The sequence below is a fragment of the Manis javanica genome, chromosome 11, assembly GCF_040802235.1.
Source record: "Manis javanica isolate MJ-LG chromosome 11, MJ_LKY, whole genome shotgun sequence".
In the NCBI taxonomy this organism is placed as follows: domain Eukaryota; kingdom Metazoa; phylum Chordata; class Mammalia; order Pholidota; family Manidae; genus Manis; species Manis javanica.
The window spans coordinates 100,752,740-100,772,644 of record NC_133166.1 but is presented as its reverse complement, the minus strand read 5'-3'; the positions used below and the strand labels follow the sequence as shown (position 1 = coordinate 100,772,644).

At 36.5% G+C, this 19,905-nt stretch overlaps 1 protein-coding gene across 2 annotated transcripts in view; it reads left to right on the top strand.

The window, feature by feature from the left end:
• The first annotated feature begins 5,934 nt into the window (after positions 1-5,934).
• CR1 (complement C3b/C4b receptor 1 (Knops blood group)) overlaps positions 5,935-19,905 on the top strand; it is a 130,022-nt gene continuing 116,051 nt past the window's right edge. Inside the window, exons 1-3 of one of the 2 annotated variants that reach the window (XM_073216999.1) lie at positions 5,935-6,185; positions 12,288-12,467; positions 13,078-13,177. In XM_073216999.1, coding sequence (XP_073073100.1) covers positions 6,068-6,185; positions 12,288-12,467; positions 13,078-13,177 — 398 coding nt within the window. In that variant the 5' untranslated portion in view covers positions 5,935-6,067. The remainder of the gene's footprint in view (positions 6,186-12,287; positions 12,468-13,077; positions 13,178-19,905) is intronic. The other variant, XM_073216998.1, reaches the window with a different exon arrangement.

Genomic DNA, 19,905 nt, shown 5'->3' with positions numbered 1-19,905 from the left:
AGAAAGAAAAAAGAATAAAAAGAACTAAGATAGGTTAAGAGAGCTGTGGGACAACATCAAACATTCAAATATTTGCATTATAGGAGTCTCAGAAAGAGAGGCAAGACAGAAAGTGGTGGGAAACTTATTTGAAGAAATAATAGCCAAAAACTCTCTTAAGCTGGGGAAGCAAACAGTCTTTTAGGCCCAGGAAGCACAAAGAACCCCAAATAAGATGAGCCCAAGGAGGTCCACAATAGACACATATTAATTAAAATGTTAAATATGAAAGACAGAGAATATTAAAGGCAGCAAGACAAAAGCAATAAATAACATATAAGGGAAACCCTATAAGGCTATCAGCTGATTTTTTAGCAGAAACTCTACAAGCCAGAAGGGAGTGACATGATATATTTAAAGTGCTGCAAGGAAAAAACCTACAACTAAGAATATTCTAACCAGCAAGGCTATCATTCAGAATTGAATGGGAGATAAAGAGCTTCACGGATAAACATAAGTTAAAAGAGTTCACCACCACTAAGCTGGCCTTCAAGAAATATGGCAGAGACTTCTTCAAGAGGAAAAGAAAAGACCCTAGCTAGAATCAAGAAAACTATGAAAGAGAAAAATTTTCACTGGTAAAAGCAGACATATAACAGAGATATAGATCAACAGTTTAAAAGCTAGTATGAAGATCAAAAAGACAAAAGTATTACAATTATGTACATCTAAAAATTAGTTAAGCAAATCATAAAACAAAAAGGTATAAAAGAAGATAAATATATATATATATATAATGTGGAGGAGGAGCAATAATAAATACAGTGCTGTTAGAATGCATTCAAACTTGAGTGACCATCAACTTAATTTGAATTGTTATATTCATAGGCGGTCATATAAGAACCCCATGGTAACCAAGAGCCAAAAACTTATAATAGATACACAAAAAATAAAGAGAAAGGACTCCAACCATAACACTAAAAAAAATCCATTAAGCACAAGGGAAGAGAGCAAGCAAGGAAGAAAGGACCAGAGAAGAACAACAACAACCAGGAAACATTTAACAAAATGGCAATAAGTACATACCTATCAATAATTACTTTAAATGCAAATGGACTAAATGCTCCAATCAAAAGACATAAAGTGAGTAAATGGATAAAAAAAATAATAAGACCCATCTTTTTGCTATGTACAAGAGCTCACTTCAGATCTAAGGACACATAGACTGAAGCTGAAGGGATGAAGAAAGATATTCCATGCAAATAAGAATAGAAAAAAGCTGGTGCATCAGTATTTAGACAAAGTAGACTTTAAAACAAAGACTGTAACAAGAGACAAAGAAGGAAATATTATATGATGATTAAGGGCTTAATCCAGCAAGAAGGTATAACAATGATAAATAACCACACACCCAACAGAAGAGCACATAACCATATAAAGCAAACATTAACAGGCATAAAAGGATAAATGACAGCAATAAAAAATAATAGGGGACTTCAACACCCCACTTGTGTTAATAGATCGATCATCCAGATAGAAAATCTACAAGGAAACAGTGGTTTTCAATGACGAATAGACCAAATGCACCTAACAGATGTATACAGACCATTACCTCCCAAGACAGCAGAATACACATTATTTTTGAGTACACATGGAACGTTCTCCAGAATAGGCCACATGTTAGGCCACAAAGCAAGTCTCAGTGAATTTAAGAAGACTGAAATCATATCAAGTATCTTTTCTGACCACAATGATATGAAACTGGAAATTAATTACAAGGAAAAAAATGGGAAAACCACAAACACATGGAATCTTGGAGTCTAAACAGAATGCTGCTAAACAACCAATAGGTCATCAAAAAAATCAAAGGAGAAATCAACAAGTATGTGGAGAATATTGAAAACAGAAATACAATGGTTCAAATCTTTGGAATTCAGTAAAAGCAGTCCTAAGAGGGAAGGTTATAGTGATACAGGCCTATCTTAAGAAGCAAGAAACATCTCAAATAACAATCAAACCCTACACCTAAAGACACCAGAAAAAGAACAAACAAAGGCCAATGTTGGTAGAAGGAAGGAAATAGTAAAGATCAGAGCATAAATAAATGAAATGAGCCTAAAAAATATAAAAGATCAAAGAAACTAAGAACTGGTTCTTTGAAAAGATAAATAAAATTGTTAAACCTTTAGCTATACTCACTAAGAAAAAAGAGATAGGACTCATATAAATAAAATCAGAAATGAAAGAGAAGTTACGGCTGACACCATGGAAATACAAATGATTATAAGAGATTAAAGATTACTATGAAAAAATATATATGCCAGTAAATTGGGCAACTTAGAAGAAATGGATAAATTGCTAGAAACATACAACCTTCCAAGATTTAAACAGGAAAAAATAGAGTCTGAACAGAACAGTTATGAATAACAAAATTGAATCAGTAATAAAAAAACTACCAAAAACAATTGGAACCAGATTGTTCATAGGTGAATTCTACCAGACATTTAAAGAAGAGTTAATACCTGTTTCATTCAAAGTATTCCAAAAAATTGAGGAGGAAGGAAATTTTCCAAATTTATTCTATGAGGTCAGCATCAACCTGACACCAAACCAAGACAGATACTATGAAAAAAGAAAATTGCAAACCAATATCCCTGATGAATATAAATGCAAAAATCCTCAACAAAATGTTAACAAACTGAATTTCAACATTAAAAGGATTATTCGCCATGACCAAGTAGTATTTATTTCACATTGCAAACTTGGTTCAGTATTTGTGAATCAATCAGTGTGATACGCATTAACAAAAGGATGGATTAAAACCATGTGATCATCTCAATAAATGTTGAAATAGCAATGGACAAAATTCAATATTCATTCATGAAAAAATGCTTAACAAAGTGGGTACAGGGAGGACATATTCAAATATAATAAAGGCCATTTATGACAAAACCACAGCAAACATCATACTCCATGGTGAAAAACTGAAAGCATTTACTCTCAGATCAGAAGCAGGCAATGATGCCCACTCCCACCACTTCTATTCAACATAATACTAGAAGTCCTAGCCACAGCAATCAGACAAGAAAAAGAAATAAAAGGCAACCAAATTGGTAGAGAAGTAAAATTGTCACTATTTCCATGTGACGTGATACTATATACAGCAAACCCTAAAGACTCCACCAAAAAACTATTAGAATTAACAAATGAATTCCGTAGAATTGCAGTATGCAAATCAATACATAGAAATCTATTGCATTTCTATATGTAAGTAATGAACTAGCAGAAAATAAGAAAACAATGCCATTTACAATTGCATCAAAAAGAATGAAATACCTAGCAATAAATTTTACCAAAGAGGTGAGGCTTGTACACTAAAACTATAAGACAATGATGAAAGAAACTGAAGAAGATGAACATAAGTGGAAAGCTATTCTATGCTTATTATTAATATTGTTAAAATGGGCATTCTACCCAAAGCAATCCACAGATTCAATGCAATCCCTACCAAAACACCAATGACACTTTTTAAAGAGCTAGAGCAAATAACCCTAAAATATGCATGAAACCACAAAAGACCCCAAATAGCCAAAGTTATCTTGAGAAAGAACAAAGCTGGAGGTATCACGCTCCCTGATTTCAAACTGTACTACAAAACTACAGTAATCAAAACAGTATGGTACTGGCACAGGAACAGATACATAGACCAATGAGACAGAACAGAGATGCTGGAAATAAACCCCAGCTGATATGGTCAATTAATATATGACAAAGGACGCAAGAATGTATAATGGGCAAAAGACAGTTGCTTCAATAGATGGTGTTGGGAAAACTAGACAGTTATGTCAAAAGAATGAACTGTATCACTAACTTCTACCATATACAGAAATAAACTCAAAGTGACCTAAATGTAACACCTGAAACCATATAACTCCTAGAAGAAAACATAGGCAGTAAATTCTTGAACATCAACATTAGTAATTTTGTGGGGGATATCTCCTCAGGCAAGGGAAACAAATGCAAAAATGAACAAGTGGACTACATCAAACTAAAAAGCTTTGCACAACAAAGGAAACCACTAACAAAAATGAAAGGCAAACTACCGTATGGGAGAATATATTTGTAAATAATATATCTGATAAAGGGCTAATATCCAAAATATATTTAAAAACTCAAACAATTCAACAACAGAAAAACAATCTGATTTAAAAAGGGGCAGAGAACCTGAATAGACATTTTTCTAAAGAAGACATACAGATGGCCAACAGACACATAAAAAGATGCTCAACATCACTAATTATCAGTGAAACGTAAATCTAAACCATAATGAAGTATCACCTCACACTAGTCAGAATGGCCAACATCAACAAAACAAGACTGGCAAGGATGTGGAGAGAAGGGAATCCTTGTACATTGCTGGTGGGATTGTAAACTGATGCAGCCATTATGGAAAGCAGTATGGAGTTTTCTCAAAAAACTTAAAATAGAAATGCCATAGGAACCAGTAATTCCACTTTTGGGAATTTACTCCAAGAAAACAATCAGTAATTCAAAAACATATATGCACCCCTATGTTTATTGCCACATTATTTACAATAGCCAAGATACGGATGCAACCCAAGTGTCCATCGATAGATGAATGGCTGAACAAGATATGGTAAATACACACAATGGAATATTATTAGCTATTAAAAAGAATGAAGTCTTGCCATTTGTGACAACCTAGATGGACCTAAAGAGTATCATGCTAAGTGAAATAAGTCGAAGACAAATACCATTTAATTTCACTTTTATGTGGAATCTAAAAAAAAAGAAACAGACCCATAAATACTGACAATAGACCAGTTGGTTACCATAGAGGAAGGAGGAGGGGAATGGGTGAAACAGGTGAAGGGGCTAAAAAGGTACATACTTCAAATTATAAAATAAATTAGTCACAGGAATGGAAGTACAGCAGAAGGACTATAACCAATAATATTGTAATATCTTGATCATAATAGCAGGATAAAACTACACCTTACTGTGGCGAGCATTTAGTAATGTATATAATTATCAAATCACAATGTTGTCATCTGAAATCAATATAATATTGTGTATCAACTATATTCCAATAAAAATTGAAATAATGGATTCATGTTTTAACTCATCTTTACATGTAGGGTTCCAATCTTAGAAGCCACAGACCTCAAAATGTTCATGGCTAGAACTGAATTTCAATGTAACTGATTTCCTTTGTAGTTTATTTTATGCTTTAAAAAATTAATTCTGAGAAAGGGTCCGTTGGCTTGACCACACAGGCAAAGGAATCCGTAACACACGGAAAAATGTTCAAAGCCAGAAATCACATACGAACCACATCCATATGTTTACATCCTGATCTTATTTTGTTCATTCCGTCTCCAATATCTTTCTTAATTGTCCACTTTCTTCCAAAGGGACAACCATCAAATCCCACCTGGATGATGGCAAAACGTTTCTTGCTGGTTTTCCCGGCTCACTATTGCCCGAGTCCAGTCCAGTGTCCCCGCCACAGACAGAATTACATTTTTAAATAAAATAGGGTTAACTCACTCTTTAAAAAAATCTTTCAATGTCTTGGTACATCTCAATTCAACATAAGGAATTGGTTCTCATATTTCCTGCACACCGTACGTGTTGTGTGCGGTTGTCGCTCCAGCGCAGGAGCAGGCACGTCATTCGCGGACCTACCCACGCGGATTCTTGGCCAGGGGAAAAGCCACGCGGGGGGTGCGCAGAGGAGCAGCGAGAACCCCGGCCCGTCTGCAATTGCCGGTCCGTCCCGCACGTAAAATCCATCAAGCCGCTGAAGCATTGAGAGTTTTTGCTCCCGTACACGGGTCCTAAGGTGCTTTCTGGGAGCGAGACTGATTAGAAACCGTGAAAACGAGGGAGTAAACAAGACCTCGCCCATTAAGGGGAAGCTGCGGTTAAAAGCCTTTTGTCCCGGAACCCCGCCGCGCTCCCCGACCCTGCGCGCGGAACCTGGCGCGTCTCTCTGCGCCCCTGGACGCTTTCCCCTTCGCTTTCCTTCGAGATCGCATCTGGTCAGGAGCAGTGCTCGGGGAGGATGGCAGCGTCTTCCTCGAGGAGCCCGGGGCCTCTCGGGGGGCAGGTGCCCCCTCTCTCCGGCTCCGGAGGAGCCCTGCTGGCGGCGCTGGTGCTGCTCGCGCCGCCGGCGGCCTGGGGTAAGACGCGGGACGGGCCAGGGGAGCGGGCGAGGCGGCCGGGGCGCAGGCGGCACGCACGCGGTGGCGCTCGGTCCCCAGCGGGAGCCTTCGGGGGCTGGGCGCGCGAGAAGGCGGGGGGCCCGGGGGCCCTCTGTGTACCCGGACGCTGGTTGCTTCTGGGTAAGAGTCGAGGGAGTCCCTCTGCAAGAGTTTATGTGGTGCTCCGCGCGCTGGACAGGCGCTGCATAAAATTCCTTACGTTGGCATATTAACAAAGACTGGCTCTCGCGGGGTGGGGCGCTGATCATAACGAAAGAAAGGGGACTTGGAAATTGAACAAATTTGGGTTCTGATTCTAGCAACTTTTCCTAGCTGTGAGGAACGTTACTACACCTGTCTGAGTCTGTTTCCTCATTTGTCCAACGGGAAGACCTTTCTGTCTACTTCACGTTGTTGCTGTGTAAATGGCAATAATCAATTACTATGCCCCAACCACTACCTCTGCACTTTGTTCACAAGGGTGTCTGATCCAGCAGTCCTGGGGGGTCAAGTATCACCTGAAACTGCCCGGCACTGGGCTCTGTTCACCCCACTCGTACTCGGGACCACCACCATCATTAATGTGCACTTTCTGAGCGCCCACGTTAAAACAAGAGCCTATGCCAGACACCGGGGGTTCGAAGACTAAGAGAAGCTCCAGAACGATCGGTGCTGTAGTATCAAAACTAACTAGTCGCAGGCAGAAAGGAAGTGTAGAGAGGCTTACATATTGTCCTATTTTAGTCATGTGTTTACTACAAAATGAAGCCTGTTATAACTACTGAGGAAATTTTGAGGCCACATCTTCTCTTCTTTCCTTTTATCTTCGAATAGGTAAACATCTTTCTTCTGTTAGAACTCTTTTTCTTTGGCCTCCTCGGAAATCTTAGTTGCTTAGACTCATTGGCATCTTCTCAGTTGAAGTGACAGACGAAATGATTTTTTGTCCATCCTCTTCTAGACAACTGACTTTGCATTTGGCTGCCACCAGGCACTTTGCATACATAATTTGATTATACCTTCTCTTCTAAGAGAGTAAGGAAAAAGGAAAATCAAACTCCCACAAAAGGTATTAATATTTGATCTGATTAGACACCATAAAGTAACCTGTCAGGTGAAGAAATGTGATATAACCTAAAGTTTTATTTTCAGAAGAGAAGCATGCCAGGTAAATGAAGCAACCTGTTGTCAATGCTTAGAAATTTTTGTGGACCTTGGGAGTATCTGGCCCCCTTGTTCCTGGAATGCTGTTACAGCTTGCCTGTGTTTATTAAGTTATAGTTTCATAACAAATGCAGACACTATTAACTGCAAAACAAAATATTTACTGAAGTCATCATCATAATCTCAAAATGTGAAACATGCTAAACTAAACAATCTAGTAATTTACTTGCCAAAGTAATGTAAGATAAAGAAAATGCTGATGGAATGCTGACAATGTGCAGGGCCCTGAGGAGTTTTAAAAAAGCATCATAGAGGGCCGTATCTCCAAGGTGTATGCATAGAGAAGTAGGGTGTGGAGTTTTATGAAATCTCCTTAATTCAGAGACCAGAGTTCTGGTTTTCCCAGCCTTTGTTACTTAGTAGCTGGGGGACTTGGACCCAGCAGGTCATTAACATCCCCGACATGTATAAAATAAATGCAGTTGCCATCTGCTAGCTGAGAGGTTACTGTGAAAATCAGATGAGATAGTGTATAGGACAGTGTTTCGTAACCTGAAAAATCCCCATGCAGATCTACGAAACCATGACTAGGAAGTCATGCAAGAGCCTAAAGGCCACAGGATGACTGAAAAGGTAGACATTCAGTGCCAATGAGCAGAAAATGCTGAATGGAAGGAGCATGGCTTTAGCAGCATTTAAGGAGGAGTGAATCCCAAAAACAGTTGTACAGGTTGATTCACAGGGACATTTATTTTATATAAAAATTAGCACACTAATTAAGCATCCCTAGGACAGTGTTTAATATAGGGCAGGCGGTGGTGCCCTCATCTGGTACTTGATACCCTGCTGTGTAAAGGTGCAAGGTAGAAACCGGGATTTCCGCTTGGCTTTCTGTGATTTGTAGCCTATTTAGATTTACAAATGCTCAGATGAGAAGATTTATGGTTTATGTTGCCTAGTTTTATCTAATATAACCTTTATGATTGAACAAGTAACTTTAAAATTTTCCCGCAGTAAGTGAAGATAATTCTAATAAGGCCAACTCAAGAAAGTAAGAAAATGGCATAGCTGACAAACTACTCCACACACACACACGCACACATGCTCACACACATATACAGGCTGCTTGTCAGAGAAATTAAGAGGAAAAACATACTATCGCTCTAATCACAACTGACTAAAAGTTGACAAAAGCCAAAAATCTAGGTAGTACTGAAGAGTAGTTGAAATGTAGTGTTACATCCACTGTTATTAACAGAAACTCACCATGACTCTACTTTGTCCCCTTAGATCTTAATAATCATATCAAATCACATGATTAGAAAAGCATTTAAAATGTTCATTTCATTTGAACCATAGTTCTTTAAATGTCTATTTCTATATAATATACATACTATTAGTATAAATATACTTCACAAATATATATTTGTTGAATATTTAATATTTTGATATATAACAGCTGTATTATATATTAAAATATTATAATATAAAGTTATATTCTGTTAAATAACAGTTTTATATACATAAATTATGCTATATTATATAACATAACATTGTGTTATATTTTGTTATATAATTACATATATAATGACATTATATAATATAATTCAATAATGACATATAACAGCTTTATTAAGCTATATATTACAATATATAGTTTTAAGTTATTGGTTTGTACATATAGTTTATATATAACATAATATATACAATACATATATATAACATATAACATAATAAATGAATATACTGTATATTACATAAGCTAATTTATATAATGCATATTATATGTATATAATATACCAGTGATAATACATAATATAACATTAATATGTACTATAAAATATATAAATATATTTAAATATAAAATATATAAAATTTTTGGAAGTGCATGATCTTTTTTCTTTAACTGACAGTGGTGCTTAAGCCAAACATTTGTAGGTCCCTTCATCAAAGATAGACTATGCAGAATGGAGAGCAGAGTATACTCCAGGTTAACAGCTCATGCTTGAACAAAGACTTGAAAGTTATAATGAATAAATTCTGCTTATAGCACAATTATAGAATAAATCAACCTGCCTTGAATGAAAAGTTCAAATCAGAAGTATATGAAGGTGGACTGTGTCATCCAAGACAAAAATTACAATGAGATGACATTATATACACACAGCAGAATGGTTAAAATTTTTTAAACTGACCAGACCAATTGTTGAAAACAAGGTGAAGTAACTGGAATTATCATACACTGCTCACTGGTAAAATGGTACAAGCCTACTTTGGAAAACAGTTTGGCTATTTCTTAATAAGTTTAATGAATCCATGTCATATGGCTGGCATCTAATTCCTAGATATTTACTCAAGAAAAATGGAAGCATATGTTCACACATGGACTTATGAATTTCATAGTACCTTTATTTGTAATAGCCAACAGCTGGGAACAATCCAGATGTCCTTGAACAGCTGAATGGAGAAACTAAATTAAGATATATTTATAAAACTGAAAATTGCTCAGCAAAAATAGAAATAATTTTTATATATGCAACAACCTGGATGAATCTAAAAAATATTATGTGTGTAAAGCTGGACCAAAAAAGAGAAAATAAGGACAAGTGGGGTGATTTGTTTTAGATGAAATTCTAGAAAGTCAAATCAATCTATAATAAGAGGAAGCAGGTCAGAGGTTGCCTAGAGAAGGAAGCAGAGAGACGGCTGGATTACTGAAGGGAGAGCAGTGGAAATGTTTATCTTGATTACCATGAATGATAATCATTCATGGTTTCATGGCCCATACATACTTCAAAAATCATCAAATTGAATACTTTAAATATTTTTCAATTATTGTATATGATACATTTTAAAGCTATATGTAGGCTTTTTTTATAAACTATCTTAGATCATCAGCTTGTAGAATTCATATTAATATATTTATCATAGGAATAAGCCATACTTTAAGGCATTGGTAACAAAAGTTGCAAAAGGAAACTAGATTGATCTTTCCCTAGTGAAGGTTCATAAAATCTTTTTCATTTGGACAAAAAAATCCAAATTTGTATTTTTATCACTACTATATTATTCCTAGAACTCAGGTAAGAATTTTAGGTCATTGAAAGGAAGAAATGCCATTCCAAGAATAGTTCATTCCCTTTGCTATGTTGTTTTTGATCTCCATCTTCTCCTTGTGAGCTTTGCTGTGACATTCAGCCTCTCCTAGTAAAACTTTCAGCAACAGGAGGTCCACTTGGACTTGCTTCCCTTGTCCAGGACCAATGGATGAGAGAAAGATCAGACTTAGGTTTCATCCACATACTGACCAGAGAAAGGTGAAGGCAGAGCATCTGAAAGCATAGGAATTGTTTTTTTCACTTGGGAGATTTTGCTTGTTATCACAGTGGTTCTTAAAGTACTGTTACCTATCAAAATCACCTGTGAAACTTTTAAATAACATAGATTCCTGGGTTGTAAATCAGACTCACTGAATCAGAGCTTTTGGGGATAGAGCCTAAACTCTTGATAGTTTTTTAAGTGTTCTAGGCAATTCGTCATTCATTCATCCATTGCAACAAATACACATAGAGATAGAGTGCTTATAGATGAGTGCTAAGCACCTGGATTAGGTATTAATTTAGAGGAACAAAAATCAAGGGGTCTCCAGCCTTCAGATTATGCATGTCTAATATCTATTGAGAGAAACAGATATTTTTTAAAGAACACAAATATAAAAAGCACAACTTGTAATAAGTTATATAAAAGGAAACTAAAGGGTTTGCTTAGAGATTATTATGGGATGAGGTAGAGGGAAGTAGTTTAGAAATTTCTGAGACAGGAAAGTCATCAAAATAATGTGGAATGCAGCTAAATCTATGCTTAGAATAAAATTGAGAGGCTGAACGCTTATTTTACGAACTGCAAAAAGCTAAAGGTTTTAAAAATCTAAGTAATCATCTCAAGAAATTTATTTTTAGAAGAGCAGTGAATAAACTCAGGAAAATTTCAGTAACTCTAAAATAAAATAAAGATAAAAGCAAATCAACAGAGATGAAAGTTGGTTCTTTGAAGACAAACAAGGTTGACCAATTTATTGATTGGTCTCAATCTACCCTCCATTATTTGATTTAATTAGGCATTGGAAGAAGGAACAAGAAATTAAAAAAAAAAAAAAACAAGAGATTTCCAAAACTGAAGTAAAATTATGATAATTTTCCATCAGATATTTCTTTGTGATTACCTAGCATTTGACTCTAAATGGTAATTTTATTATCTTAAACTTACAAGGCCTTAAGACAAGGTAGCTGAGTCTAATATTTAATCACATATGCCATTTAAAATATATGCTTCAGAAAGTACAGTAGAGCCTTCCTTGTTGAGTTTTTTTATGAAGCATGCGCTGAAAATTTTCTTGTGCTGAAATAATTGACTTGGCAATTGTGGTGGCCAATTGTGTTGTGGCAAATAATTGACTTCCAACAGTGGTGACTGTTACTGAAAGCCAGATTAGAGACTCATTGTCCTTCTAGGCCCGGGTGGACCACTGTGAGTAGAGATAGAGAATGAAATAAGTGAGTGCATCTTATTACACTAGAGAGTGATAAGTGAGCATTGGATAATGAAGCCTGAGCATAGGATTTCCTGATTGACTAAAATTTGAAGGTATGAATTAGTTTGCCTTTCAGTGAAAGTCATTCTTTCTATATATATATGTATCTTAATTGCCTTCAAAATAGCAGAGATTTTCTTAAGTGGATGGATGCTGGTTTAAAAAGCTCATTTCTGAGGTTGCTACTAAGGAAAGCAATCCTTTTACCATTATTAATGTGCCCTTTTTCTTCTTTGATCATATCTATGAAGCATATTGAGGAAAAAGAGGAAGTGAAATAGTAGTTTCTCCATTAACTTTGATGTTACTGTGATCTTGGTCTCCAGGTCAATGCAGAGCCCCGCCACAGTTTTCATTTGCCAAGCCTTCAAAATGGATTGATGAGTATGAGTTTCCCACTGGGGCATCTTTGCTCTATGAATGCCGTCCTGGTTACCACAGGAAATTGTTCTCTATCACCTGCCTACAAAATGCAGTCTGGACAGATGGTGAAAAGAACTGTATACGTAAGTAAGTCTTGACTGAGAACTCCTCTGTGTCAGTCAAACATCTATAAGATCTGATTCAGTTGTTCAAATTTCGGAACTAATATACATATGACTCAATAAGTTTGCCTAAGGTATAGTAGATGTGAGAGTTATTCTTGTAAGTCACATCTTCCCATTAGTTTGAGTTACTGGTACCTTCATTACAGATTCATTGAATGAGAAATGATCATTGCAAGGCACGATTGAGGGGAAATCTCTACTTACTAGGGGTCTCTCATTTTCATAACTGAAATTAAGTAATGAGTTAGGAAAGGAAAGGAAACCCCAGACTTCAAGACTTTTAATTTTCACTGGTTGAATTACAGAGTAAACATTTTCATAATAAATAAAGTTTACATTTTTCTGGGAGACACAATATGGAGATGACACAGAGGGTGGAGGGGAGGTGTTTTTGAAAGTGATGGTTAGTAGGCGACATCCTGAGAGAGTCTTTTGCATTTCTTCAAGGTAGAAAATCTGTGGAACCACAAATGCTCTTCAGTGGCTACAGCTAGTTTGGGTCCATATGTACTAAGAGAAGTTCAGAGTATTCTACACCCAATCCCAAAATTCTCCTTCTTTCCTATAGGTAAATCATGTGGATCTCCTCCAGAACCCATAAATGGCAAAATGGACATAAATAGAGACACCCAGTTTGGATCAACAGTTAATTATTTTTGTAATGAAGGGTGAGTTGGCAGTACCATAGTTTGGGATAACAGTCCTTGAATTGTTAACATCAATCTCTAAACAATAGTCTAAGGAGAGTTAAGCTACCTTCCATTGAAAACATAGAATAGGATTTCCAAGTAGAGGCAGTGACTTGAATTCAGGTATTTAACTATCTGTGAAATGACTAAAAAAAAAAAAAATAGAAAAATTGGAAAAACTTTCATCCATGCTAGAAACTGGGGTCTGGGGCTATTGCATGCCAAATTAATGCACTTAAAATCAAGAGAAGTATTCATTATTTGGGAAGGATTAGATCTCTAGCGAAGTGAATGAAACACTAATTGACCCACACAAATATTTTTACCTCAAAGCAAGAAGAGCTGGAGACTCAGGGAGAGGTGAGAGAGTGATCTGTGTGGGATGGTGGAATAGACGTGGTAGGTGGACAAATTGTAACTCTTACAGCACCTGTCCAGAAGTGTACACAGTGCAGGAATCTTGCTGTGGATTTATTCTTGGCTTATCCCTAGTAGGGACAACCAATTTAGGGAAGACATAGGGAGGTGGCTTCACCTTATACTTAACTTTAGGTTTTTATGTTGTTCCTTATTGCTTACTTAAAATATATAGAAAATAACATAAGTGAAAATAAAAATAGCAGTAACAAGAAAATGAACTCCAGTGTATATGCCACCCACCTTAAGGAACATTACTAACAACCTTTGAAGCCTCCTGTGTGTCCTTCCCAATTTCCATTCCTCTACCTCCAAAACCTCTCCAGAAGTAATCATCATCCTGAATTTTGTATTTTCATTCATTTGCATTTGTCTTCTATTTTCTCCTGTACATAGTCCTATGTTATATATTTTTAGCTAATATATTTTAGTTAATATATTTTTTAGTTAATATATTTTTAGCCTTACATATTATGAACTTTATGTAAATGGCATGATGTTGTATATACTTCTCTGCAACTTGCCTTTTTATTTAATCATTTATAGAATTCATGTGGTTACTTCATTTTCATTGTGAATGGTATTCTCTTCTATAGATATACCACAATATATTTATTTGTTCTTGGTTATTTGTTAGATTTTTGGATTTTTTTCTAGTTTATTTTGCTTTGTTTTGTTTTGGCTATTATAAATATACTTATGCATTCCTAGTGCACATGTGCAAAAGTTTCTCTAGGACAGTGGTTTTCAAATTTATTTTGCCATGATCCACAGCTAGGAAATATATTTTTATAGCACATAAACACATACACATCTCACACTCACATTTATGTAAATTAAAAGTGTCACAAAACTTCTCACTACCTCTGTTAAGCATTATACAGGAAATTCTAGCCCAGACAGTCAGGCAAGAAAAAAAAAAATGAAAGGCATCTAGACTAGAAGGAAGAATTAAAACAAACTCTGTTTGAAAATGATGTTTTGTAAAGAAAATCCTAAATAATGCAAACACACACACACACCAAAAAGCATGTTATAGCTAATTAATATATTTTTGCAAGATTTCAATGTACAAGATCAATATACAAAAATAAATTGCATTTCTATTCTCTAGCAGTAAACAATCTGATAATGAAATTAAGACAGTAATTCAACTTACCATAGCATAAAAAATACATAAGAAGTAGACTAAACCAAAGAAGTACAAGATTTTACACTGAACATTACAAAACATTGTTGAAGCAAAATTAAAGATCTGTATAAATTGAAAGACATCCCATGTTCATGAATTATAAGACTTAATATTGTTAAAAATGCCCTAGATGTATAATAATGATCATCCCACATTGATCTACAGAGTAAACACAGTCCCCACAAAATTCCAGGATTCTTTTGCAGAAATCAACAAGCTGATCCTAAAATTCATATGGAGAGCAAAGCCCCCAGTCAAAACAATCTTGAGAAAGAACTTTTCAATTCCAAAACTTACTAAAAGCTTGTAGTAATCAAGAATGTGTGGTACTGACATAAGAAGAGATATGTAGATCAATGGAATAGAATTAAGAATCCAGAAATAAACCTATACATGTATGATCAATTGATTTCCAACAAGAATGCCAGAACAATTCAATGATGAAAGAACAGTCTTTTCAACAACTAGTTTAAGACAGGTGAATAACCAGCTACAGAAGAATGAAACAGGACCATATATTACATCATGTACAAAAAATATTACTTAAATAATTACTTTAAATGTAAATGAATTAAAGTCTCCAAAGATACAGAGTAGTTGAATGGATAAAAACGACAAGGTCCAACAATATGCTTCCCACAGGAGGCTCACTTTATCTTTCAGGGAACACATAGGCTGAGAGTGAAGGGATGGTAAAGGATATTTTGGATAAATGACAACCAAAAGAGAGCACGGTGGCTATACTAATACCATGTAAAATAGTTTTCAATCAAAATCTGTCATGAGAGTCAAAGACGGTCACTACATAAACATAAAGGAGTCAGTCCATCAAGAGGACATAACAATAGTAAATATTAGCAGAACTGAAGGCATAAATACATAGTATTATAATAATAGTAGGGAACGTTGATATTCCACTTTCAATAATGATAGAGTATCCGGACAGAAAATAAATAAGGGAAGAGTAGTCTTAAATAACATTATAGATCAAATGGACCTAACAGACATAATACAGAACACTCCATCCAACAACATCAGACTCTACATTTTTTGGAATACACATGAAATATTTTCCAGGGAAAATGGTATTATTCAGCCATAATGAAGATGGTATGTTGAACAACAAAACAAGTCTTAACAATTTTAAGATTGAAATCAAGTCAAGTATCTTTTACTACCAGAGTGGTATGAAACTAGACATCAATAACAGAAGGAAAATTGGGAAATTCACAAGTATGTGGAAATTAAACAACACAATCTTTAATAACCAACGGGTCAAAAAAGAAATAAAAATGGAAATCAAAAAGTGTCTTGAGACCAATGAAAGTGAAGATACAACGTACTAAAACTTATGGAATCCAGCAAATACAGTTCTAAGAGGAAAGTTTATAGAAATAAATGCCTACATTAAGAAAAGAGAAAGCACTCACACAACCAAACTTTATGCCTCAATGACCTAGAAGAACACCCTAAATCCAAAGTTACCAGAAGGAAGGAAATAGTGGAGACCAGAGTAGAAAAAAATGAAATAGAAACTAGGAAAAAACTAGAAAAAAATTAGTGAAACTAAAAGTTGTTTCTTTAAAAGATAAACAGCATAGACAAACCCTTAGCTAGACTAACCAAGAAAAAAAGAAAGAGGATGTAAATAAGTAAAATTATAAATGAAAATAGAGACATTACAACTAATACCCTAGAAATGCAAAGGATCATAAAAGACTAACATGAACTACTATGAACAAGTACACACCAACAAACTAGGCAACATAGAAGAAATGGATAAATTCCTAGAAACTTATATCCTGCCAAGATGGAATCATGAAAAAATGAGAACATATGGATGGACCAATAATGAGAAAGAAAATTGAAGCAATAATCAAAAACTTTACAACAAAGAAAACCACAGTACCAGAGGGCTTCATGAGTGAATTCTACCGAATATTTAAAGAAGAATTGAGAGGGGGTTTGTGTAAGATGGCAAAGAAGGAAGGCAAGACAGAAACCTCCCACACACACGCCAAGGAAGCAACTACAGAAAATACCAAAACCCTGAAAACAACCTTAAGACTGCAGAACAGGCCATCTATACCTGGTGAAGAAGAGAAGACAACACAGAGAAGGGTAAGTGGCAGAGCCATGATCAATCAGTAGCCCAGCCCATCCCCCAACACCCCCCCAAGAGGGAAGAAGAAGAATGGAACAGGGAGAGGATAAGCATGCAAGAACTCTGCACACCTAGCCCTGGAGATCTGCTCCGGGAACACAAGTCCACATTGCACCGGGCTTTGGTGATTAGCAGGGCTGGACACTACGGAGAGTTAGAGCATTCTGGAAGGCTGTGATTCCTGCCACCTGTGAGGACAGGCACACTCCATTGGTCCCACTGAGATCCAACACAAAGGAAGCAGTTTGAAAGATTTACCGGCATCAGGAAGGGTGCCAGGGGATAGGGGTTGGAGGGAGCTCTCTCTGTAAGAGAAAGGTCAGGTGTATGATGCCTTCCCAGGCCCCCTCAGCCCAAATGGTTGAGCACTCATGGGAGCATCAAATGCTCCATCCCCCTTGCTGGCAGCTCAGTCCTGAGGCACTTACCTGAATGCCAGCCCAACCACCCACCTGGATCACTTCATCCAGCAGTGGTCAGACATTGCAGCCTGGCAGGCAATGGGAGGCTTTCCCAGCTTTTTCAGCCCTTTCTCAGCCCAACAGTGGAGATACCTGCAAAGCCATCTCCAAGTGTACCTTCCTCTTAACTGGTGGCCCAGCTCCACACTTCACTCTCCTGCACACATGTCCTACCCACCCTGTCTGCCCAGCAGCACTGCCATTGCTGCCAGGGAGGCAGAGGGCAGCCCTACCCACAACAGTCCCAGCAGAAGTACCCTGCGTGGCTCACAAAGGGCCAGCTGAAGTGAGCTGTCACCTGTGGCAGACTGAGATCAGCCACTGCTGTCAGACAGGCAGAAAGGTGGCTCCACCCACAATGACCCCAGCACAAGCACTGCCACTTGGCTTACAAAGGGCTGGCTGAGGCGAGTTGCCACCCTCCACAGCAGACTGAGATCAGCCACTAATGGCAGACTGACAGAAACGTGGCCCTGCTCATAGCCACCAAAAACAACTGGGTTCTACCACAAAGGAGACCCAGGCACTGACAAATAAAGAGTCTTTAGCTTCTTGGCACCACAGGATACCTTAATGAAGCCATTACTCTCTAGACAGGAGGTGTAGCAGATCCATCCACTACAAAAGAAGAAACACAGAAACCCTGACAAAATGAGGAGGAAGAGGAATATGTTCCAAATAAACCTGATGAAGAAGAGAAAATACGATAAGACAGCAGAAAGAGCTAAATGAAGTGGAGCTCACCAATCTTTTTGATAAAGATTTCAAAGTAACAGTCATAAATATGCTCACTGATCTGTAGAAAAGTATTGATGATCTCAGGGAGAACTTCAACAAAGAGGAAGAAGAACTGAAAAATAGCTACACAGAGCTGAAGAAAACAGTAACTAAAATGAAAAATACAATGGATGGAATGAATAATAGATTGCTGCAAGTAGAGGAGATAATGAGATGGAAATAGGAGAACAGAAAAACAATGAAACTGAGGAACCGAGAGTAAAAACAATCTAGAAACAGGATGCTAAGAGAGAGCAGCTATGTGACAACTCCAAACAAAACAATATTCTCATAATATGGGTACCAGAAGAAGAAGAGACAAAGGGGTAGAAAGTCTCTTTGAAGAAATAATTGCTGAAAACTTTGCCAGTCTGGGGAAGGAAATAGACACCCAGGTCTTAGAAGCACAGAGATCCCGTAACAAAAGTAATCCCAGGAAAAAAGCACCAAGACATACAATAATTAAATGACAAAGGTTAAGTACAAAGAGAGGGTATTGAAAGTAGCTAGCAAGAGGCAGAAAACTACTTCTAAGGGAAACCCCATCAGGGTATCAGCAGACTTCTCAGCAGAAATTTTATAGGCCAGAAGGGAGTGGCATGAAATATTTAGTGTACTGAAACAAAAGGACCTTCAACCAAGAATCCTCTACCCATAAGGCTATCATGCAAAATTGCAGAAGAGATTAATTTTCCCAGATAAACTAAAGTTAAAGGAATTCACCACCACTATACCTGCCTCACAGGGTATGTTAAAGGGGCTTCTGTAGATGGAAATGTTCTTAAGCCTAAATACTTTTCACCAGTGAAAATAAACCCACAGGGAAGGTAGTAGGCCAATTACTATGCAAGTATGAAGTTAAAACAAAACAAAACAAAAGTAGTAAAACCAACTATGCACAAAACCAGTCAAGGGATATACAAAAAATTGCAGATTGTGACATCTAATACATAAAGTGTGAAGGAGGAAGAAGAATAAAAAGAAGCAATTTTAGATTGTGTTTAAAATAGTGACCATCAACTTGATATAGACTGTTATATATTCAGGAAACTATCCATGAATCTTATGGTAAAGACAAAACTAAAGTTCATAATAGATACACAAAATACTTAAAAAAATAGAAATCCAATCATAACACTAACAAAAATCATCAAACAAGAGAAGAACACAACAGTGGAAGAAAGGAATGGAGAGGAACTACAAAAACAACCAGAAAACAATTAATAAAATGGCAGTAAGTACACACCTATCAATAACTACCTTAACTATAAATGGACTGAATACACCAATCAAAAGACATACAGGGTAGCAGAATGGATAAAGAAACAAGACCCATCTATATGCTGCCTACAAGAGATTCATTTCAGACCTAAAGACAGACATAGACTGAAAGTGAAGGGATGGAAAAAATATTTAATGCAAATAATAGGGAGAAAAAAGCAGGAGTAGCAGTACTTATATCAGACAAAATAGACTTCAAAACAAAGAAAGTAACAAGAGACAAAGGACATTACATAATGAAAAAGGGATCAGCCCAACCGGAGGATGTAACAATTATAAATATCTATGTACCCAACATAGGAGCACCTATATATGTAAAACAAATACTAACAAAACTAAAGGGATAAAAGGGCTGCAACTCAATTATATTAAGAGACTTTAATACCCCACTTACATGAATGGACAGGTCATCCAG